The 24,033-nt window shown below is 41.7% G+C and overlaps 3 protein-coding genes across 5 annotated transcripts; 1 reads left to right on the top strand and 2 right to left on the bottom strand.

The window, feature by feature from the left end:
• Positions 1 to 2,714: 2,714 nt before the first annotated feature.
• coxfa4l3 (cytochrome c oxidase associated subunit FA4L3) lies at positions 2,715 to 4,193 on the bottom strand. Its single transcript, XM_087176144.1, has 5 exons — positions 4,080 to 4,193; positions 3,915 to 3,975; positions 3,712 to 3,800; positions 3,506 to 3,566; positions 2,715 to 3,212 (listed from the first exon to the last, which is right to left on the bottom strand). The coding sequence occupies exons 2-5, from the start codon at positions 3,951 to 3,953 to the stop codon at positions 3,144 to 3,146; spliced, it is 258 nt and encodes an 85-aa protein (XP_087032270.1). The 5' UTR covers positions 3,954 to 3,975; positions 4,080 to 4,193; the 3' UTR covers positions 2,715 to 3,143.
• A 199-nt stretch (positions 4,194 to 4,392) lies between these two features.
• Positions 4,393 to 9,877, bottom strand: afg2b (AAA ATPase AFG2B). 2 transcript variants are annotated; one of them, XM_023414582.1, is made up of 11 exons: positions 9,740 to 9,877; positions 8,085 to 8,703; positions 7,806 to 7,991; positions 6,803 to 7,087; positions 6,542 to 6,727; positions 6,020 to 6,178; positions 5,634 to 5,843; positions 5,299 to 5,526; positions 5,046 to 5,180; positions 4,742 to 4,867; positions 4,393 to 4,613 (listed from the first exon to the last, which is right to left on the bottom strand). In XM_023414582.1, the coding sequence occupies exons 2-11, from the start codon at positions 8,676 to 8,678 to the stop codon at positions 4,476 to 4,478; spliced, it is 2,247 nt and encodes a 748-aa protein (XP_023270350.1). In that variant the 5' UTR covers positions 8,679 to 8,703; positions 9,740 to 9,877; the 3' UTR covers positions 4,393 to 4,475. The 2 variants fall into 2 exon arrangements, 1 of the variants encoding a protein (XP_023270350.1); XR_015437767.1 differs by lacking the exon at positions 4,393 to 4,613 and having other exon boundaries at positions 4,743 to 4,867; positions 5,046 to 5,191.
• Positions 9,878 to 10,349: 472 nt separating this feature from the next.
• nnt2 (nicotinamide nucleotide transhydrogenase 2) lies at positions 10,350 to 24,033 on the top strand. 2 transcript variants are annotated; one of them, XM_023414589.2, is made up of 22 exons: positions 10,350 to 10,441; positions 11,132 to 11,297; positions 12,088 to 12,317; positions 12,411 to 12,610; positions 12,708 to 12,795; positions 12,954 to 13,042; positions 13,143 to 13,330; positions 13,933 to 14,066; positions 14,160 to 14,351; positions 14,884 to 15,034; positions 15,982 to 16,143; positions 16,261 to 16,371; positions 16,476 to 16,621; positions 17,211 to 17,406; positions 18,170 to 18,403; positions 18,921 to 19,081; positions 19,346 to 19,525; positions 19,627 to 19,786; positions 22,023 to 22,104; positions 22,955 to 23,073; positions 23,440 to 23,555; positions 23,685 to 24,033. In XM_023414589.2, exons 2-22 carry the CDS (start codon positions 11,168 to 11,170, stop codon positions 23,829 to 23,831), a joined length of 3,216 nt encoding a protein of 1,071 aa, XP_023270357.1. In that variant the 5' UTR covers positions 10,350 to 10,441; positions 11,132 to 11,167; the 3' UTR covers positions 23,832 to 24,033. The 2 variants fall into 2 exon arrangements, with proteins under 2 accessions (XP_023270357.1, XP_023270356.1); XM_023414588.2 differs by lacking the exon at positions 10,350 to 10,441 and having other exon boundaries at positions 10,946 to 11,297.

Genomic DNA, 24,033 nt, shown 5'->3' with positions numbered 1-24,033 from the left:
TGGGCGGATGTGTCAGACAATACAGGAGTGTCTTCTGATGTTTTCTCTCCTCTGAGATATGAGAGGGATGTTAAGAGGATTGTCTCTTATTATGAAACACATTGGGAATGCTGAATGCCCACACAGCCATAAACTAAGCAGATGAGTGCATTTGCCCATTGCATGGCAGTAATTGTTTTACAGCTGTCCTTGCAACACCTTATCATTTTCTTGTCTACAAACAACATTCAATAATACTGTGTATTTTACATAAAATGTGGAAAAATTAAAGAATGAAAAAGCAAGTTCACTCGGTCCATTCTTGAATAACCTCACACTACTGGAGGACCACAATGAAAACAATCGTTTTAGGATCTTTTTTTCTTGAAGGTTTGAATGAAAAGGTTTACAACTTGCTCCAGAAACTGACATCACATTTGCCCATGGCAGTTCTGAACATGCCAAGAGAAAGGAAAGGCAGACACAGAAACTCCAACGCCTACAGCCACTAGACAACAACGCTAAGAGAGAAGAAGAACTTACCTGGCTGCAAAAGAAAGATAACTGTCAGACAGGGAACTTACGCACCCGGGGAAAGGACTAAAACAGCTCACCACTTTCCATTAGTTGACCTCATCACAGTAACAGAATCAACAGAAACGGAAGCCGAACACCTCAGGTTGAAGGTATCCGTGGTCTTTTCCAGTGGAAAAGCACCTTCTTCCAACCTCAGCATCCAGGAGAGGAAGGCGTCACTGAGCAATATCACCATCCTACCAGCTGATTAGGGAAGATGCACGGTAATCCTAAACATAACATTGCCAAACATAAAGCCAGGCCTACCATCCTAGCACCTTTGGTTTGGAAACACTCCTCATCATATTCAAAACCACATGGACTTTGAGGATTGAAACTGGACCCCAGATGAAACCATGGTGTCCTATGATGTGAGCTCATTGTTATTATGCATATCGAAACTGTAAGGCAAAGCCTGACGAATGCTCAGAAATGTCCACACATAAATGTTTAGACTAAATCTGCTGATGAAGATCACGTGGGACCTTGAAGTGAGACTGTTTTGCAAATGAAATATTAAGAAAATATGAAAAATAACTACTCAGTTAAAGCATTAGGCCTTTGTCATAGCAGGGAAAGCACAGGCAGATGTGATAACATCAAAAACGGCTGTTTTCCTTCTAGGTGTGCCTTTTCCCTGGGACTAGTTTTGTGCCTGCTGGCGACATAGTTCACTGGGACACCTAACTCAAGAGGAGCTATTGTTAGTGTTAGTCGATAGACCTGTACTCTCCCTGCAAAGATACTGTGTGTTGTAAAAAAAAAATTCTAGTTAATGATGTATTGATGAGACATAAACATAACATTAATTTTTCTTACAGGTTTCTCATTATTCTGACTTCACCAGCCTTTCTGTGGAACTCAGCCACAAGCTCATGTCTTTCTAATAGAGACAAAACTCTTTAAAGGAATAGCTCGACAAATTGGGAAACACAATTTAGCTATCTGGCTTTCTTGCTGAAAGCTCACTGATCAACATTATATCTAAGTGTAAAAAATGAGAAGAAGTTGTGGCTTTACAGGGGGTTATTTGAGGATTACCTTCAGACTGAACCAGGCTAGCTGTTTAAGCTACTATGCTAACAGCTGTTGGCAGCAGATTCATATTTACTGTATAGATAGTTGATCTTGTCATTTGACTTTCAGAAAGAAAGTGAAAAAGTACATTTCCCAAAATGTTTCATCATTCCTTTATAAATGTGTCACAAGATATTTTTGGCTTAAAAAATGATTCAGTAATTTCCTAAAACAGCTGATCACTGTCGATTTTGGGAAAGGTTACTCATACAGGAGTAAATAACTGGAGATTATTTTCTGTGGTGGATTAATACATGTTTTGTGCTCTAGTGACTATTTAAAGTGCATGTAGGATCAACTCAAAATGAACTACAGTGCCCATGTGTCCAAAATCATTCGCTTTTTACTATATAGTGCATTATATTCTTTATATTCTCAGTATCTGAATGTGTGTAAATGTAAAGTGCTATACTACTTCCTGTTAACAATCCCCCAGTGCAATGTTCTGCATTATACAAAATAAGTGTGGCTCAACACCTGTCAGTGATGGCGCAAAATAATGATGATTAGTGTCTGAGATCTCATTTTACTGAGAGTATTGAATGAGAGAACAAGGGGGTGATTTTAGATACAGCCCAAGTTTTAAAACCTTTTTCACAGAAGAACATTTTGACATGATGCAGTATGAAAAACAGAGGTGTAAATAATAAAAATCTGTTTCATGTCGCTGCTCCAGTTTCAGTGTGGCTGTGGCATTTTGCATGCTGGCTAACTAACACATTTGAATACACTGGACCGACCATTAACGTGATTAGTAACGTCTGTCCTTCTCCTACTCTGACAAATCAAAATGTCTGCTGTGAAAAAGGCTAATAGAGGTCTATAGCACAAAGCAATAATTTGGTCTTTTCATAGCACTAGTTAAAAGTCAGAAAAATACAGAATATTAAAGAGGGCGATGCAGCACATCCTCTAGTCAAAGTCAGTGCATATACAGTCAGTTATTGCCAGCTACACTTTTTGGGAGGAGAGATGAGGAGATACTATTAGCTCGATAACACAGAACAGACTAAGAATCAGTCTAAAGACATGAATATGAATATTCCTACTTAAATGTTCATAGCTTTGAGAACAAAAGACAGTTGTGCATTCACAATATTAATTTATTGACACTGTACAGTACATTATTTACCCAGTTTACATTTTGTGTCTTCACATTGACACTATCGTACATTCACATCTATATATGAGCATCCGGGTTGCTGTTACTAGCAACTGCATTAAATCAAAAAGGCAGCTCATTAGATATAAATATAGCTCTAGTTGTAATCACAGAAACAAAGTAAGATTTTCATTTTGAATCATTTTTTTCTGCATAGTTTCCTACTGTTGTGGATGGGTGTCCTTGTGTTTAGCAGGGTGAAACCCCACCAGTGGAGCAGAAGCATTTCCGCACACTGAGTGTCAAAGCGTCCTAGTTTGTGCAGAAAGGATTCTGTTAGACTGATGGGGGGGGACAGGGACAGGCAGGTAGTCACACTGTGGATCTTGCTAGCAGATGCTCGCCTTTTTTACTTGGTGAGGCTCTTCACCAGCTCCAGCGCCTCCACTGGTTTCCACTGCTGATTGATGGTGATAAGCTGCAGTGAAATGCCAAAAATAAAAATTAGGCTTCACCTGACCTGATTTGCAGGTGTGACACCAATCTAAACAGACCGGTAACCTGAGTCTCTGCACGATGGTGTGAGCCAAAATGTGTGGCAAAATAAACATCACTACTCAGATCACAATACAAGGCTTGTACTAATTTGATAACATTTCTTCTTCAGTGACTCAGCAGATTGCAGCTGCACCCTGGAAGAATTGGCACGTATTTAAATCTTATTAGCAACCATCCAAACGTTTGGAAATGTAATGTAATGTTAGAGATTACCTTTTGGGGTTTTAATGGGTCCACCCTCTCCCATGGTTCTGGGTTTTTGGTTTTATTCAGACTAAAACAGTCAGAAGTCAGATTAAAGTCAATATAAGTATGAAAACAGGAAAGGTTAAGTGCAATCAAAACACTTTATATTATAAAATAAATTCAGTGGAATACAATCTTATCAAAATGTGAAAAAAAAGTACTCGAACACTCACATAACATCAGTTTTAGTAAATAGAAAGTAGAGCGCAGCAGAGGTGGCTCCTGTTGCAGCAAAAGCCATGAACCCTATCAGAGGAATTAGCTGGAACACACATTAGGAAGTGCATCATAATATAAAAATGCATCCTACGTGGGCTATAAAACCAATATTCACAATACAAAATCATTCAACATGGTGAAAATATAGACAACTCACCTCCTTTCGCTTTCTCAACATTTGGAAAAATCCAGTCATTTTTCAAATTTTTCTCAAATACCTAAAGAGAAATGTATAATAATTCCATCTAACAATGAGGCTCAGAGTCCATCAGTGAAATAAAATCAACAAGTCTCAGAGGCAGCTGTGTTTGGCAGGTCTCACCTGTTAGTGCAAAGAAGTCCTTGACGTCTCTCAGCGCAGCATCCTGTGAGCCGGGCTGATGTAGGCAGGATGAGGGGTTGTACGAGGTGAAAGGCACGTAGACAGACGGAGCTTCCTGCACTGAGATGCACCAGTGGAGTCCAATACTTCAACACATCCACTTTGCTGATGATCAATACATTTTCTGAGTGTGGGGCGCCCTCGTGTGGCTACATTTAAAAACTGAAAGTCAGTGGTTGATAGATGGTTTTGACATGGAGATCTTGAACAGTCATTTGAAGAGAAGAGAGGAGAAAATACAAGACACCAATGGTCAAGTTCTACTAATTTTATTTCAAACCAATTTTTTTAATAATACAATTGATCAATGCAGAGGACATGGGCACATGTGGTTTGTCATCTGAGTGGTGTTTGATATGTGTGGATCTGCTGGGCAGTGAGAGAGGGGCTCATTTTTCTGAGGGACTGGAGGAAGTAAGTGTGTTTGATGACAGAAGCCTCCATGTTCTCCTCTTGTAGCGCCATTAGAGCAGCCTGGAAAACAAACAATATTATTCCCTCTTTATCCATTTGCCTATGTCAGCATTTAAGAACAGGATTACATTTTGCATTTTCATAGCCTGGTGTAAGAAAATAAGACTTTAGGTTGTGCTTCACATTACCTCTTTACACAGACTTTCCAGGTCAGCTCCAGAGTAAAGCTCTGTCTTTGTCGCCAGCTCCTCCAGACACACGTCAGCATCAACAGGCATCGACTTTGTACACACCTTCAGGACGGCAAGTCGAGCCTAGACACAAGATGTGACGCATATACAAGTTTGGCTAGCTTGTTCTGTGCTCTTTAAATGAACACTGATACAATAAGGTGATTGTTATATTATCTATTAATTTACCTCTAAAACGCTGGACAGTTGCTTTTATGCCATAATCTTTTATATTTTTATTCACATGTGAGATATAATTCACCTGCTGGTCGGGTGGTGGGACATAGATGATGTGGTCCAGTCTGCCAGGTCTGAGGAGAGCACTGTCTATGCAGTCAGGTCTGTTTGTAGCAGCTACAACCATCACATCTTTGTTGCACACTTCCTGGTGGTCCAACTGTCAGAGAGCTTATATCAATACATGTTCACTAATTAGCTTCATACCGATCAGATGTTGTGATTTAAGTGATGGAAGGAGGAGTGAGAGCCTTGAACACATCTGTTTAATAGCTGACCTGTTCATGTGTGTGATTCTCCTCCACTCCCTCTGCCTGGAGGATCTTCTCCGTCCCTCTCCTCTCTAGCGTCTTGAGGCCAACCCCATCCATCTCATTCAGGAGCACAGACAGGAGGCGTGTGTGTACACCGTTGGGCGTCTGACTGTTTGACCGTGAGTCAATCAGAGAGTCGATCTCATCAAGGAACAGGATACAGGGAGCACAGGCCCGGGCTTGCCGAAACAGCTACATGTGGACAGACAGGTGCACGTGTTTAAGGATGTAACAGACAGGAAGACACAAACGCAAGCAGCCGATCACAGGTCTTTTTACAGGCTGTGAAATGAACGTACCTGTGCCAAAGCCTTCTCTGAGTCTCCGACATAGGGGGAGTAAAGGTCAGCACCACTGACAGACAGGAAGGTACAGTGGGACGAGGATGCTGCAGCCCTGACAAGCGTCGTCTTTGCACATCCTGGAGGTCCATAGAGCAGCACACCACGGGGCTGACTAAGGCCCAGACGGACAAACGCCTCGGGATATCTCATCGGCCACTCGATACTCTTTGATGTTCAGACACAAGGTGGGGCAGATGGAGGGGAAATTAAATCAATGAATTCCAATCACAGGTACTTGTCTTTGATTTTTCAGGACACAATTTGGCTCATTATCAGTAAATAAGCTCAGCTGAAAACTCTTTGTATTTTGCTGCATAGTTCAAGCACTGCTGCCCATTTACCTGTCTTAGTTTGAGTTTGACTTCTTCCAGGCCTCCTATTTGCTCCCAAGACACTGGAGAGAGCTCAGTCCTGCCCAGGCTGCTGCGCAGACATGAGGGACGCACCAGCTTCAGGGCCTCCTGGAAGTGTTTCATACGCACCACCTGCTCCCCTGAACCCTGCCGACAACAATGTCAAAGAAACACAAGAAAACTTATGCACAGATGCCTTCAACACTCTGGGGGGACTACGTTTTTACACTTCATTTTCAGTTCAATTAACTTTGCTTCATCAGGATAATCCACTTTTCACCAATACTGCTCTCCAGGGAATCCTTGGTTTATATATTTAAAACAAATACATTGTCTTTCACATACATAAACATGTCGGGTTGCCAAATAAGCACCATAATACTCCCCAGAATGCAATCCAGTCCTGGATATATCCTGACAGAAGGTACTACATGTAGGTCTGAAGGGTAATATAACACTGTGTTTTGTGTTCTGATTCTATATAATGGGCTGCTTGATTGCTGTATTTACCTTTGAGATTTCCCGTACAGCGTGCATGGCAGCCTCCCTGCACAGGGCGCTGAGATCTGCTCCTACATAGCCTGTAGTTCTCTGTGCAAGCTCTGCCATGTCCACACTGGGACACACAGGCATCCCCGCACACAGAACAGACAAGATGGCTTTTCTCTGCTGCAAGGTGGGAGCTCCAATGATAACCTAAAAGAAAGATGTAAAATTTTAAAGATCTACATTCATCATTATGTATTGATTTATGCATTTCACCCTCCGTACCTCTCTGTCGAATCTTCCAGGCCTGCGCAGTGCTGAGTCTAAGCTGTCCGGCCGGTTGGTGGCTCCGACGATGAGGAAGCGATCCGACTGATCGATCCCGTCCATCAGTGTGAGAAGCTGAGCAACCAGACGGTTCTCCGGTGCTGATGAGCCGGTCCTCTTCGGGCACAGAGTGTCCAGCTCATCTAAGAACAGCACGCACGGACCTTCTTCAGCTGCAGATCGAGCCCGTTCAAACACAGCCCGCAACTTCTCCTCACTCTCGCCCGGCCGTGATCCCACCACCTGAAATAATCATTAACAACCACTATTAATAATAATAAACTGTAATTACACACAAGTGTCCCCGTACACTTGAAAAAAAATAAGACAATTACAGGAAAAGTTTGGTTGAATCTGGATCTTCATTGGTTCAAGCTGCTTAAGTTATTTTAATCATTCTAAATCTATTACCCAAAATGTCATCAACAGGCCTCTGGCACACCTCCTTATAGCCTGAAACCACGTTATGACATGATGTCATTTGAGAATTAAGTATCTTCATTTGTGCAACACTCTTTTTTTTTCATTTTAGAATACTTAAAAATGTCTGGGAGGATTTCTTTCAAGGAAAACAGAGTTTCTGAAGGGCAGAAAATTGTCAAAATTGTTATGTTTAACAGTTAAGATTTGCCAGTATATGAGAGCAGTGCTGACTGGTGTTAAATCATGAATAGTTATATAACACTACTTCTGCTTGGATATGCTATTCTTGTAGTCTCTTGTCTCTCCCTCTCCCCTTTGGGAATTGGATGATGTGATGTATAAAACCTGAAACAACACTAATCTGCTTTTCATATACAGGCGTGAGCAAAAAATTACTTTATCTTTCCAAATAGGTTGACAGTTTAAGGCAATTTACCACATCATAATATAAATGGAATCTGCAGAATGTAATTACACAACCTGCGGGTGAAAACGTTTAACCTTTGAAAATATTTAATATAATAATATAATTTTTTACCTCTGGCCCTCTGACTACCACCAGGCTGGCTCCCACCTCCCCCACTACTCTGTGGACCAGCAGGGTCTTGCCCACACCTGGAGGCCCCACCAGCAGCACACCTCTGGGACACGACACACCCAGAGAGCTCAAAGTGCCTGGATAGAGCAGGGGCAGCTGCAGCATCTCTCTCAGGGAGGCACTCACCTTAAACACAATAAAAAAATAAAAAATAAATGTAGGTGTCACATAGTTGGAACACAATAGAAAGCAATAATGACATTACAGTGAAATGCTGACCTCCTCCAGACCACCCAGTGACACCGTGTGCTGGTCTTGCAGCTGACTCCTGTAGTGCCGGACGGTCTGGATGCCAGCTATCTCCACACCTGTTTTTGAGGTGATAATTCCAGTGCTGGCAGAATCCGGATTGATGCTTTCAATAACTACATATCTAATATCTGTATCAAAATCCTCCAGGTTTATCACATACTTCTCGTGGACATGTACACCTTTCAGCATGTCTTTCACAAGCTCATGAACAAGGCGAGGAGGTGTACGTTTCTTAAAATCAACACTCTGGACTACAACAGTTATCTTAACACCTTTCAGTTTGGGGCAGGGTACAGGTGTGAGCTGACCCGGGTCCAGGTGCAGGTGTGTGGGAGGGTGGGAGATCAGACTGGGAGAAGAACATTTCAGGTCCATCTGCAGAAAGCCCTCTGCAAGGTCAGGCCGGGGCCAGGCGGTGCACAGGCAGCTTCCCCCGGGGACAGACACCAACAGGGGGGAGCCCAGACTCAGACCCAGCTCCGACATCAAGCCTGGACCCAGCCTGCATCTCTGAGAGCCCCGGTCTGATGGATCCACTGACAGCTGCCTCAGAGACTTCATTGACCATGAGCAGCTACCAACCACACTGACAGGAAAACACAAAAAGATAAGTAGACAGCGTTAGTTCTTATAGTACGTTAGCCATCTGGGGTCCTGGTTAATTTTAGTTAATTTTTACCAAATTTCTGTCTTTGTTTAGCACCTTTCAGACTGTCCTATCTGCATATGTATATGTCCTTCTTTTACACCACAAACTCAGTTATACAGACCAGAAGTATTTGGACAGTTAAACATTTTTTGTTCTCCAGACTCTACAAACATTGTTTTTGAAATAAAATGAATGGATAGTACATTTAAGTGCCAAGTCTAAGCTTTGATTTGAGAGGGTTTACATCAATATTGAAAGAGCTGTGTTAGCCCTTCTATACGTGGTAATTGGACACTTGGCTACTAAATGATAGTTCATGCAGAAAAGAGCTCAGACGTGACTCAGAGATGGTTCAGAGTTTCAAATTTAGCTTGAGGTGGAGTTGTCTGTCAATGTGAGGAGTGAAGAGGTGATCATGCAAGTGAAGAAGATAAAGATGAGGCTAATAAAACTTAGGTCACGACATGTTATAAGAAAACTTAAAAACAGTGCAACTGTCCAAATATGCCATTACCCCAAAACACAAGAACTACACCGGTGCGTATAAAAATGTTCAAATCTTCATTGATAATCACTAGATATATTATTATATAGTACCTCAAGGTTGTAAAAATATTTCTTTCACTATTTATACACACAAATGCGGCTGAAAAATGTAGGAAATATAATAAAAAATATATAGTATAGTACAGTCTATTTAAATATACAGTGATTTAACCCAAATGTTTTTCGTGTCTTTCTCGTGTATGTAAATCACTGGAAATATTCATAAGTCACTATTTTAAACATTTCTCAAAGGTTTTATTAAAAGTACAGACAAACAGACATGAGTGAAGCTATAGTACCATTACTCCAGCTGCAGTGTCAGCTAGGCTACATGCTACATGCTACTAGCTACATGCTACTAGCTACAACTTCATTCTCAGCAGCGGTGAAAACGTTTGAATAAAAAAAACGTCGCAGTGTTACTTACTAGGTAAAGATTGATACTAGTGATTGGTGGCTAAAATGTCATGAATGGTATCGGTACTGGTAACAACAGAGCTACTAATGTTTACAAAATCCATGTGGGTTTAAATGAGACTGTCCAACATTGTTTTTTCTGGTTTGATTGGCGTCTTGCAAACCGCCATTACCGCCACCTACCGGACTGGAGTGTATAAAAGTAGATTGGCAGACACTGATATTTAACTTTTTTGAATTGACCTTCTGTGGAACTTTTTATTTGACTTTATTGTTTCTTACCCACAGAAAATAATCCACAAATATGTAGCATGATACACGAATATATTTATCCACAAACACATTTCTTTCATTTGTGTTAAAGTATCCACAATAATACAGAGCGATTTGCAAATATCCATAACTTACACTGCAAACACATATTTTAATTTCACATAAAAATGATAAAAGTTGTAAATTGTTTCACCACCAAAATACATGTAAAGTGATATTTTCACATTAGTGGATCCAATACACGTGAAACCATGAGTGGAGTCACGTGGCTCGCTATTTATACATAAATAGTGCAGCTGTGATATCGGAAACACGGAACGGAAGGTCGTCTGACTGTCCCTGCAAGCAGGCGAGGGCATCCTGGGTAGGACGTCTCCCCCTGCCGTCGCTTTTGAGGGAAAGCTGAACCATAAACCTGCTCTTTCTGCAAATCTGAAAGGCAAGTCTGGGAATAATAACGCAATCAACCAGTTTTTCATTTCATGGAAGAATTAGTAAACAGGTGGTGGCGGAGAAAGTACACTGGTTGACTGTGTGATTCAGTGAGTGAATGAATGAATGGATGGAAAAAATAGCAAACACATGATCAGGGACAACTGGTCTGGCTCAGAAATTAAAACACCAAGAAAAATATTACACGTTTCCACTCTTAATTGATTTTTCTTAAAGTATGTGTCTTTGAGAAACAAGTATTTGTAAACACAGAATTTTATACAGTTTGCTTGTGTAAAAAAGTTTGTACCTGTGTCTTGCGTCCTGAGCTGCCCCCTCTCGCCCCACAACATTTTATCTGACTTTCCCATGCCTCTACCCGATGTCTCTGCTCCTACCCACAACAACTAGGCCAGACTTGGCACAGTTTCCCTCTGTGCCGTCATAATTCCAGATCTCGCGAACAAGCCCGGAGTCTGTAATCAACCCTGGGCCCTGTGTGAGTGTGTGTGTCGTGTCCTGCAGTGCTGAAGTGTCACTCTGCTCTCTGTAGGCCTCGCAGCACCTACAGCCTGAGTGTGTTGGGCTCAGGACCTAACCGGGGGGGGAGATTATAATGTTCTTTGTTATTTGACAGCAGATGCAGCAGCAGTGTTAACTTATCAGCTACATCTGATTGTTTGTGTTCATATTCAAGAGCCAGAGGGAGTCTCAGGGCGGACGCTCAGTGGCCATGTCGACCCTCCTGCGCTGCATCTCCAGCTCTTCTGTCGTTTTTCGGCAGCAAGGGGTCCGTCAGAAGATACCTGGGAGGAGGCAGTTCAGGACTTTCCCTGTGTTGTGGGATCAAAAGGCCTCCAGAGGTAGGAAATGTACTGCTCTGATGAAATCTCTCTGCTTAACCTTGCGGTCTTTTCCACAGAGGACAGGCTGGGTCTGCGTTCTCTCTTTGGTTTGGCTTTCCTCTGTGTCTGAGTTGAGGAATGACAGTGTAACGGTTCACTCAAGGACACGCTCCTTCTGACCAGAAGAGCGGAAAACTCCACAGATCATGAGCTGTTTGCTACAAGTTGCTAGAGATCTTTCCAAAATTTGGGAACTCTGGTGTGGACCAGGCAGTCGCTTTGCTCACTGAGCTGTAGGTGCTGCTAATATTTGAGAACATATGAGAGGTCAGTTAAAGGTGACATGTAAAACTTCAGCTGCAGTCTGGCAGATTCTGTTCAGACATTTGTTTATGGAGTCAGTGCTCTTTGCTCGGCACTTGTCATCGAGTGTTTGTGAGCGTTTTGCAAGTTACTGAGCGCTTTTTTAACTTTGGATTTTAAGCGTGTCTGTGTGGGAGTGTAGGCCGCTCCGTGTATGCTGGCTCGGAGCCAATCAGCTGCTAATAATGTCTCCATGGCGGCGAGGTCACCATGCCGTGTATGGAGAGACATGTGTAACCTGACACTGTTTGCAGCCACACAATCTCAGCTCTACACGCATGCTCTCCTGTGTTGTTGCACTAAAAGATAAAGACACAAAAGTCACTCAGTTTTTCTTTTTTTATATGAACGACAGATTCTAATATTCAACAAAGACTTGTGAATGCATTTCATGGCTTTTTAATGTACTGCAGATTCAACTGTCATCTGGTTTGTGGGTGCTCAGGTGTGCTCTACAAGGATGTGGTAGTGGGAGTCCCTAAAGAGACGGTACAGAATGAGCGTCGTGTGGCGCTGTCACCTGCGGGGGTGCAGGCATTGGTCAAACAGGGATTCAAGGTACAGGTGGAGAGTGGAGCTGGTGAGGAATCCAAGTTCTCTGACCAACAGTACGTAGAAGCTGGAGCCACCATCACTGATGTTAAGGGGGCCCTTGGCTCAGACTTGGTCCTTAAGGTTCGTACACATCTGCTTCTTGGTCATCCAGTCAGACAAATCGTTTATTTGAGTTTAGATATTACTGAATTTTCCTCCTTTTTTTTGATTTAGGTCCGAGCCCCCAGTGTGAGTGAGGCAGACCTCATGAAGCCTAAGACGACCTTGGTGAGCTTCATTTATCCAGCACAGAACCCGGAGCTGATGAGGAAGCTGTCAGAGAGACAGAGCACTGTGCTGGCCATGGACCAGGTGCCCAGAGTCACCATCGCACAGGGCTACGATGCACTCAGCTCCATGGCTAACATCGCTGGGTAAAGACAAATGGACATTTAGATACAGATTCTTATGTTTTTAGCTGTTTAAGAATGTCTAGTTACTGTAAACTTGACTTGAGTGTTTGTTTTGTAGGTACAAAGCTGTGGTTCTGGCTGCCAACCACTTTGGAAGGTTCTTCACTGGACAGATCACAGCTGCAGGGAAAGTACCACCAGCTAAGGTAAGCGTCTACATATAGCACAAGTCAATATGAGGGATTTCGTCTTCCCACAATCTTTGCTTTTTCTTCTCATTGTACCTTAAATAAAATATGTAAAGGTGGACTGTGCCAGACCCCTCCCTGTACAATAATATATATGATGTTTCTGTCGTACACAGGTCCTGGTTATAGGAGGTGGAGTCGCTGGTTTAGCAGCAGCAGGTGCAGCCAAGTCGATGGGGGCCATAGTCAGAGGATTTGACACCAGGTATAAGATGGTTTTTAAAAAGAAAAAAAAAAAGACTGCAGACGGAGTGATGATGGTTTTGATGATTTTAACAATAACCTGGCTGTTTCTTGTCTGTCAGGCCGGCAGCCCTGGAGCAGTTCAAGTCATTTGGGGCAGAGCCTTTAGAAGTAGACATCAAAGAGTCTGGCGAGGGAGTCGGAGGTTACGCCAAAGAGATGTCGAAAGAGTTCATTGAGGCCGAGATGGCCCTTTTCGCAAAGCAGTGTAAAGAGGTCGACATTCTCATCAGCACTGCCCTGATTCCAGGTCAGTCTCACTGGTACCTTCTCTTTTATGTTTTGCTGTTAAAAGCTCCATTAATGTGTATTTTGTGCATCGTAAGATTGAACCTCATGACTTTTACAGCAGCCTGGAAATGTTTTTTATCGTTGATACCTGGCTACTGTCATCAGCACCAGTTAGCAGTGGTGTCCAGCAACAAACTTGGATAAACCACCTGTGTGATACCTGCCTACAGCTGACAGATAAAGGTTCAGATTGGTGAACACACAAAGCAGCTAAAGACCCAGCTATTTTTCTCAGGAGTTGGAGGGGACTAAATCAAAAAGATTATAAATTTTGGAACATCAGGTGGCCAGCCAGAAGACTTAAAGTAAATGCTTATGCTGTTTCATGTCTGTTGATTGATTGTGTAAGTAGGAAATGACTTGCTAACATGTTAGCCATAACAACTCAATTGGCTTGTTTTGATACAGATGCTTTTCTTCCTTTCTGTGGCCAAAAATCTATGAATGCGGCTTTATTGTGGAGCCATTTTTCTCTGACTTCCTTCCATGTTTCTCAGAATGCGTGATGCTATGAACATTTGATCCATCTCACCTGTCCCTCCGTTTCCTGTTCCCATGCAGGGAAGCGGGCTCCCATCCTGATCAAGAAGGAGTTTGTGGAGTCGATGAAGGATGGCTCCGTTGTGGTGGATTTGGCTGCAGAGGCAGGGGGCAACATCGAGACCACCAGGCCTGGTGAGCTGCATGTTCACAAGGTGAGCTTTCTGCTGAGGAAACAAAAGAAATTCTGTCTTTTCTGTTTTGTTCACATGTGTAAAATTGACTAATGGTATACTTTTAATGACTAGGGTGTCACACACGTTGGCTACACAGACTTGCCCAGCCGCATGGCCACCCAGGCCAGCACTCTGTATTCAAATAACATACTGAAGCTGCTGAAGGCCATCAGCCCAGACAAGGAATACTTCCACTATGAGCCCACGGAAGAATTCGACTATGGAACAATTGACCATGTCATCCGTGGGACTCTTGTTATGAAGGTGAGTTTTTATTTGTTGTAACTTTCTCCTGGCAACCTCCAACTCCGCTGGCATCCCTCACTCTCAGCGTGAGCTATCAGATTCTGTCATGCTGGGAGACTACGCCAAATGAGTACTAAAAACCCCATCCCAGCTGGGAATAGCTCGTGCTGGATCCCGGCAAGAATGTTATGAACGTTTCAAAATATACTTTTCCAGGAATTGTGGCTTTGACACATTGTTTATGGCAGAGAAAGCATGCAACCTCAACAGGACATATCGGTTTACCCCTTGTTAAACTAAGCATTATTCAGGCCCCTTAAAAGAGAATTTATCTTTGAAAACCACTGGTAACTGGTTCGTGATTGCTGTTTGTTCAGTATAATCTCCTATGCAGTCCATGGGTTTGTGTTTTGAGTGCTCCCACCATCCAGGCGAGATCTCCCACAATGCAAGACTCCAAAGTCTTGATGTGTGTTTCTCACGCAAAACTCTGTGGACGTCCTCTGTGCTCTCACACTGGTCCTCTTGTGTGTTTTTCTGCTGTATCCAGGAAGGCAAGAACATGTTCCCATCGCCTCTCCCTAAAACAGCCCCCCCAGCCCCAGTAAAACAGAAAACAGTCGTAGAGTTGGAGGCTGAGAAAGCGGCGGCGATTTCTCCATTCAACCGCACAATGACCTCTGCTGGAATCTACACCACAGGTCAGATACAAAAACACACATCCATGAAGAAATATTCCTCTGGACATGTGGCCCAATTACATAAACTCTTAGGTTATTTTACAAGGGATTTGTAAGATCTTTTTTGCGCAAAACCCCGCTCTCTACTGAGGAAAAACAAAACGTATGTTAAATTATATAATGAACGCAGTAGAAATTAGAACGTAATGACAATCTTTAGTTTTATTTTGCCAATGTCAAAAAGCTGTTGTGTTTTCCTGTCATCTTTTACTCTGATGTTATATTTTGGTTGTACAACATGTAGCAGTTCCAAATAGAGCTGAAACAATTACTAGAGTTGACTAACGGCAATTATTCTGATAATGGATTTATAATCAAGCAAAAAGGTCAAACATTTTGATGCTTTAAGTCTCTCAAAATGTAAATATTTGATGCTTCTCCTTGCTGTACATCATAGTAATCTGAGTATAATTGGATTTGGCCTGTTAGTTGGACATGAAAAGCAGTTTGAAGACCACCACTCCGGCTTGAAAATGTCACCGAGGGGACAATTTTTTTTTTTTTTTTTTTTTTTTTTTCCAGATCTTTTATTGAGAGAAAACATTTGGAGATCAACTGATAATAAAAATAATTCAGTTTCAAACAATATCTTATTTGGAAACGTTTTAAGATCAAGAACACTGAGATCACTAGATCTTAATGGGACTTTTGAATGTAGACACGTCATTTTAATGAAGCACAGTGGGGAATACATTTTTCAGTTCTTTGAAGTATCAGAGAAACTACAAATCATCATAGTTGCATAACCTGTTATGAAACTATAGATGTGTGTTTCTCCTATTCAATTATTCCATTGCTTTAATGGTAAAATGACTGGGGGGAAAAAAAAAACCAACAGAAACTGCACATTTTTTCCCACCACTGCGATATGGAAACAACATCAACAGCACTGCTGTGTGTCTCTGTAGGTCTGTCCACGTGTCTGCTCCTGGGCATCATCTCCCCCAACACGGCGTTCACTCAGATGGTCACGACCTTCGGCTTGGCTGGGATTGTTGGTTACCACACTGTGTGGGGCGTGACCCCCGCTCTGCACTCACCCCTCATGTCTGTCACCAATGCCATCTCAGGTCAGGAGTCAGTATAAGGTGGTTATGGCCAAATTAGATGTTTTTGTGTGTGTGTGTGTGTGTAGTTTTATTTATTCATTTATTTTATCTTGACGTTTTGTCCGTTCTCTGTGTCAGGTCTGACTGCAGTAGGAGGTCTGGTGCTGATGGGTGGAGGTCTCACACCCTCCACCTTGCCCGAGAGTCTCGCTCTGGCTGCTGCCTTTGTCTCTTCCATCAACATTGCTGGTCTTGTATTCAACATAAAAATAACAACAGAGCAAGATTCCTTGTCTTCCCAATCAAAAAAAAATTAGTAGTTCCCTTTTTTTTCTCTCTCTGTGTGTGTGCAGGTGGATTTTTGATCACCCAGAGGATGTTGGACATGTTCAAGCGTCCCACTGACCCTCCTGAGTACAATTACCTGTATTTGCTGCCCACGGGTGTATTTGTTGGAGGATATGGAGCTTCGGTGGCAGCTGGATACAGCATTGAGCAGGTGACAGGATACATATTTAATTGGCATTAATTAGTATTAAGTAGCTTGTCAGTGAAATTAATCTGTTGGTACACTGGTCTGTTTTGGTACACTAGATGTATGTGCTTGTGTTCATAGTGAATTTGTTGTTTGTGTTTGGTTATATGTTGCAACTGTGGCTAATATAACAACCCTGCAACTGTAGCTCATTTCACACATAATACACGTGACTTTATTGATGAGAATTTTATATCTTAACTTTTAACTACTTTTTAACTTTTGTGTAACCAGTCGTCCAAACCCAAAGGAATTCATGCCTAAGCAATTTTTCTTAAACAATTTATTGGCTTAATTTTCATTAACTAACTAATAATTTCAGCTGTAGTTAGTTTTTACTCATACGTATAGAAAATTTTAAAACATACGTTTTAAATTAGATGTTTTTGTGTGTGAAGTTTTAAAACATACATTTTGAATCCATTTAAAAAATGTCTTTATTCCTTCATCATGAGCTAAGTACATCTTGTTGAGTGACTCGACTGTGATTGTAAATGTGATCAAATGTGTCATCGCCACACAAGTAAGTCTGACTTTGTGTCTTCTACCTCAGATGATGTACTTGGGCTCAGGCTTGTGTTGTGTTGGGGCACTGGCAGGCCTCTCTGCACAGGGCACCAGTCGCCTTGGGAACGCCCTGGGCATGATGGGAGTGGCAGGGGGCATTGCCGCCACCCTCGGTGCCCTCAAACCCTCACCAGAACTGCTGTCTCAGATGTCTCTGGCCATGGCCACTGGAGGAACCCTGGGTTTGTAGCTAACTGCTTCTAGTGGATCTACAATTGAGACACACATGATGACTATGTAATTTAGTTTCTGAAGAGATCCCGTGTTGTCTTTCTGTATCATGGCAGAGAGACACTACCCACCAACAAGGCATCTCTGTGTTTCAGTCTTTAAGAAAAACAAAATTTTTGAAGTCCAACAGTTTATTTACAAACCATTACAAGACCATCATGAATAAGTTACATGTTATTAACTTTGCATGCAATTCATCTGGTCTTGAAAGAGTGAGATTATTATTTTATTTTTATTTTTTTGCTAATTCATAACAGAATATCATTGATCCTGTCCAGATACAGAGATGAGTGGATTTCGTCATCATGTCTGAATGTTGTACATGCTAATAGTAATTTAAGAAAGCAGGATGATAAATGATACTATAATCAACACACAAAAGGAGCAGAACATGAGGGTTTACTCAGTGTTAAATTAGTGTCCTTATGTTTTCAAGAAAACACACTTAAACACTTAACTTAGGACTCATCAGACTGGCTTTGAAGATCAGGCTCTGTAACTGAAAACAGGTGTCTGCGTTTTAAACATTTGCTCCTTTTTAACTCTTATTTTTTACTTTCAAAATGATTTTTTTGTATTTAAACTCAGCCAGTGTGCATGCGAAGCTTAGTGTTTGACTTAGCCAAACATAGTAACTCACTGAGATTTTCTGAAATCTGCCTTTTTTTTTTTTTTTTCCCCTCTCTTGGGCTCATCTTCATATCTCGACTGCAGGTCTGACCATTGCCAAGCGCATTGAAATCTCAGACTTGCCCCAGCTGGTGGCAGCCTTCCACAGCCTTGTGGGGCTGGCAGCTGTTCTCACCTGCGTTGCTGAGTTCATGATTGAGTACCCCCACCTGGAAACTCACCCAGCCGCTGGTGTTCTCAAGACCGTGGCATATCTGGGCACCTACATTGGAGGTGTCACCTTCAGTGGATCACTGGTGGCCTATGGGAAGCTTCAAGGTAAGTGTGTGTGTGTGTGTTGGATGTTTTAGTCAGTACACTATGTCCTTTTCAAGTCAATCATTGCTCTTTATTTAACACACTAATATCTATATAAACACACTGAGCTTCATATCCTCTGGCACTGATTGTCTCTTTCATCTAGTTAAAGCCAAAGATCCTCTGGAAAATCCAGGCACAGACTCGCTGTTTGTGTGCATGTCTCAGCAGTCACAAATTTACATTACAATGCAAATAATCAAGAGGAACACATGCAAAGATTTCTGGTAATTTGTTATGGCTAGGGCAGGGCAGTGGCTGCAAGGCTGTGGTTGGAAGAGGGCTGCTGTCTGATTTATGGATGGGACAGACTCTCAGGCGTCTGATTAGAGGCCTCAACACAGAAGTCTGGGGGCTCAAAGACCCTTGACGCTGCTGAAGAGAAAAGTGTGCTTGCATGTTTTATCTTGTCACATTATTTCCCTTTAGCCTTACAAAAGAGTGGCAATTATTTCTCTGAAACTTGTTTTGGCTCTAGGTGTCCTGGACTCCGCCCCACTGCTCCTGCCGGGACGCCACATGTTGAACGCCGGCCTGATGGCAGCGTCAATGGGAGGCATGGTGCCTTTTATGCTCAGCTCCAGCTATGGTACTGGCATGGGTTGTCTACTGGGAGTGTCTGGGCTTTCCACTGTTATGGTGAGTTTTCACCAAGTTAAGAAAAGGTGAAGTAAAAAAAAAAAAAAGATAGTAACTTAAACAATGAAGATGTTCAACTCCACTGATAAGATACTTAAGAAACTGCATTATAGGAGATGGTACCCACTTTGAAACTTTTGGTCATCGTTCCAGATTGGACATCTCATTTTGGACTCAAACTGGTTTTAATTGGCTCATGTAGCTCAAATGATTTTTGCTAACTCCTTGTTTTACTTCTATACAACTTCTCCAACCTCCCTGTAGGGTGTCACCCTGACGGCAGCCATCGGCGGCGCTGACATGCCTGTGGTCATTACCGTATTGAACAGCTACTCTGGATGGGCGCTCTGTGCTGAGGGTTTCTTACTGGAGAACAATCTCATGACGATTGTCGGAGCTCTGATTGGCTCCTCCGGTGCCATCCTCTCCTACATCATGTGTGTGGTGAGTAGACGAAAGCACATCCAGCCACATGTAAATTGTACAGTGTACAATCGGCACAATATCCAGAGAATGAGTGAGTTATTCTCCCCTTCTCCTCCAAGGCTATGAACCGCTCCCTGCCCAATGTGATCCTGGGTGGGTACGGCACCACCTCCACAGCAGGCGGTAAACCTATGGAGATTGTTGGCACTCACACTGAGGTCAACTTGGACCAGACCATTGATATAGTCAAAGAAGCCAACAACATCATCATCACACCAGGTACATGCAACACGAGACATTCGTGAACAGGGTAAGGGGGTGCACTGGGTGTTAAAAAGGGATTTTCAATTTTCAATTTGTGGCTCAGATTAACATGGTAGCTCATCTGTCACGAGTTGGTTAAAAAGCAAAACCGTTCAACCAGAACTTATTTTACATGCCAAAATGATTTTTTTTTTTTTTTTATAGCTGGATGTTGCTGAAAGCATTTTTATGTATTGTTGAATGGAATCAGATCAGAGTTTTAATATTTATTATTATTGTCTTTTGTCCAAACCTTTCAAATGACGGAAACGTTACAAGTATCAAGTGTCGAAAGGATCAAAATTGATGCAGCAGAACTACAGATGGCATCGATTTTTGTTTTTACTCATCAAAACCTGGTGCCAACATTATCCATGATGCAACTCAACTTAAGTCAGCTTTTGGCCTCAAGTGGAGATGAAGAGTGAGGCCACAGAGGTTTATTAACCTCACTTCTTTCTAACGGCACACCAACCACCTTTTTTTTTTTTTTTTTTTTTTAAGTTTTAAAACTTGTAGACTTTCACCCCGAACAATGCTGACTCAAGTGACATCACTTGCACGCCCAATGGCCTGGAAACATCAGTGGAGATCCCCTTTTTTAAATTTCAGCCAAAGTCAGTTAGCAGTCAGTGCATGAGAGGAACATCAGGGAAACACTGTCATTGTGTGTGGAGCCAGTCCAACTTCATCAACAGCATTATTTTCAAAACATCATGGTCAAAAAGACTGCACAGTAGTCAACATGTATATGATTTTAAGTTTAAAAACCAAACCAATGCTACAATTACCACCAATTTAATAATTTTGTCATTTTAAATCTTGCATACATACTGTACACATTAGCAAGAGCTTCTTCCTCAGTGGAAAGTGGATACACTCTTGAAAACGATTGGGGCCTCTGAAAGAGACAGGTGTAAGAAAGAGGTTATGGTTGACATCAGAGACTAAGGTAGGCCACGACTTGAATATCAGATTCTCTCTTCACTGAACAGTGTGGATCCTCCTCTGAACTCCAGCTGCAGGTTTTCAGACTGTCGATCAATAACATCAACGCTCTCTCTCGTCTGATTGACTTAACTTGACGAAACGTTGATCAAATATGTTTGTGCAGCAGCTCTGGAGAAGGTGGAAGCTTTTTTCAAAAACATTTAGGATCTTGGACTGATTGATAGGTAGTAATTGATTAGAAGTCAGAATATTGAAGCATGGTCACCACAGGAGGGAGCAGTTTGCCCACAAATGATCCCGAAGACACCCGGTGTCTTGTGATACATGTACAGCCAACAGTATTAAGTGAGTGTGTCGGTACATGTTTGTTAGCAAAGATGGTCAGATTTTTGAGTGTGAGATGACGACCACATCCTGGTTTATTACATAGAAAAATCCAGACAAACCAGTCTGACAACTGAGCATTGAGTCGGCAGAGCGAGAGGAACCACTCTGAATAACTTGGATACTTGGATTGCTGTTGTTTTCCAATGGCTCCAAACCAACACAAGGACAGCTGTGTGGTCCAGCATGCTGGTTTGATTAGAGAAACAGTGAAAAGTCGTAAGAGCTATTGAGTCCAGACTCAGGACTTCTCCATGCGCTGTCAACAACAAAGCGTGGCAGTGAGGAAACAGAAGGCTCCAGTTGTCTGGGGAATTAGAAGATACGGGTTACGGGCAACTGGCTTCAAAAAACCTCGATTAGGGTTAATGCTGAACTCTACGAGGTACCTGACCACCAGGGTTAAATAGGGGTTATGCAGACAGAGGGAAAGGAGTTCTTTGCACGCAGGGGACCCACATGCACACCACACATGCAAAAGTTTTCTTTAGAAAAATGTTTCTGAGACCAATGAAATGCTATGATTTAATACACGAGGAGACTTGTGGTGGATGAGGACAGAGAGAAGAGGACAAAAGAAAGAATAGAGGCTAGATGAATAACTGGCTTTATTGTTGTTGAACCCCTGCTGGATCGCTGAGCTTTCATTTGGTTATGAACAATAAATGTATCAAATACTTATTTATTCCAGTAGGGCAATTAACAAGAACGCCAATCCAGATATATGAAGTGCTTGGAAAATTGGATAATAAACTAAAACAACCAAAGGGATTAAAGAATCTCTAGATACTTGTAAAATGAAGCAGATTATAGCCTAAGATTAAGAACGCAATTTGTAAGGCTATTGCATTGATTCTCTGTATATCTTTGTGCTTAGGTTGGGGTCTGTGTGCAGCCAAAGCCCAGTACCCAATAGCAGACATGGTGAAGATGCTGAGGGAACAGGGAAAGACTGTCAGGTGAGTGTCAGCACTCATGTTCTTCATCTTCTTTATAAACCAGATTACTGCAGCTTCTCTGTCCTCAGTTGGGGTTAAACAGAGAGTCCACAATCACAGGTTTTCTTTCCATTACTATTTTTAAATTAGGCATTTTAATCAAAAAGCAACTAACATGATTTGTGGGAAATATTTGCATTTTATCCTGTTTGTAAAGTGGGAAATGGCAAAGTACCTTTTTTTTTTTTTTTTTTTTTTTAAAAAGTAACTATACAGTAATGACACAGAAGTATCGAAAGTAAAATTTCAAATGAGTATTTTAATCTTATGCTACTTTATACTTCTGTGCAATTATATTTCAGAGGAAAATGTTTTACTCATACATTTACATGACAACTATAGTTCAGTTTAGTTTTCAGATTTAGATTGTACTTAACGTGATCATTTATTTAATAAAAAAATAAAAATAAAATAAAAAATGCGCTGTTATAGCTCAGACTACTCGACAGTAAATAAAGTAGTTAACAGTAGATTCACCTCCATCAGCTTCCACATGAAAATTCTACCTACACATTAATTAATCAGTAATAAACATCAAATATTACATTTCATTTTGCTTATAGTATTTTTACTTAAAATTTTAAATTTAGGATTTTCAAGTAAAATATCTCCATCCTCCACCATTTTTTTTTTTTTATTTTTGTTTTTCTCTGCATGTTACAACAAATCTGAATTTGTGTCAAAGAGTCAGGTGCATTTTTACTTGTGGCACCAGCAGGGCATTAATGGTCAAGAAGTATATTTTAAATGCAAATATGTCAACTGCAAGTGTTGATGAGCAGTAATATTTTGTGTCCTTCCTCTCCAACAGGTTTGGTATCCACCCAGTCGCCGGTCGTATGCCCGGCCAGCTGAACGTCCTCTTGGCTGAGGCTGGTGTTCCCTACGATGTGGTCCTGGAGATGGATGAGATCAATGACGACTTCCCAGGTAGTCTAGAGTGCTGTTTGAATATTTACTGCTACGTGGTTTTCAGCTTTGGCAGGAAGGAGTCAGATAATATTACCAGATGATGATAATAATACTAGATCAATTATGTGTAATAATTGCACCCCCCCCTCATCTCTCAGATACCATTGCAGAGGCCTTGTGTTGTCTTGATATTTTGACATGCCATGTTATTAGGGCAACAGTCCTGTTTTCTTAGCAACCAGGCATGCAGTCCGACACATGGTTCTGTTTATGACGGGGGGGGGGAGGAGATAAGTGTGGTGCTGGGGAACCCAATAACATTAGTAGGGACAATTGCAGAACATCTGTCTGGTGTATCAGTCTGTAAACATCTGTGGCCCACAGAAACTGACTTGACGCTGGTCATTGGAGCCAACGACACAGTGAATTCTGCAGCACAAGAGGATCCCAACTCTATAATTGCTGGCATGCCTGTTCTGGAGGTGTGGAAGTCTAAACAGGTTGGTCTACCTTTCTTTCTAATGATCTTTTTGATATGCATTGATGCACCAACAATATCATAGTATTTTTATCTTTGTGGTACAAAAAGTAATACCATACTTTTAATAAAAAAAACAACCTTTCTCCAGGTGATAGTGATGAAACGTACCTTGGGCGTGGGCTACGCTGCAGTAGATAACCCCATTTTCTACAAGCCCAACACATCAATGTTGCTGGGAGATGCCAAGAAGACCTGTGATGGCCTGCAAGCCAAGATCAGAGAGGCCTACTACTAGTTGCCATTCATCACGATGACAGATACTATATTTCCAGCATTAGCTTTCAGGATATATTTATTGGGTCTGCAACAGATGTGATTCTATTACACAGGTGCCTAAGATTCAGAAGATGATTTTTTTTTTTTTTTGAAAATAAGGGACATAAATAACTCAAAATTTAATATGTATTGATTTGTAAATAAAAATATATCTAAGTCAA

The sequence above is a fragment of the Seriola lalandi genome, unplaced genomic scaffold, assembly GCF_002814215.2.
Source record: "Seriola lalandi dorsalis isolate HSWRI2012SDOR001 ecotype SW California unplaced genomic scaffold, Sedor1 jcf7180002054537, whole genome shotgun sequence".
NCBI lineage: Eukaryota > Metazoa > Chordata > Actinopteri > Carangiformes > Carangidae > Seriola > Seriola lalandi.
Note: the sequence above shows the minus strand (reverse complement) of the source record. Positions and strands in the feature narration are given on the sequence as shown.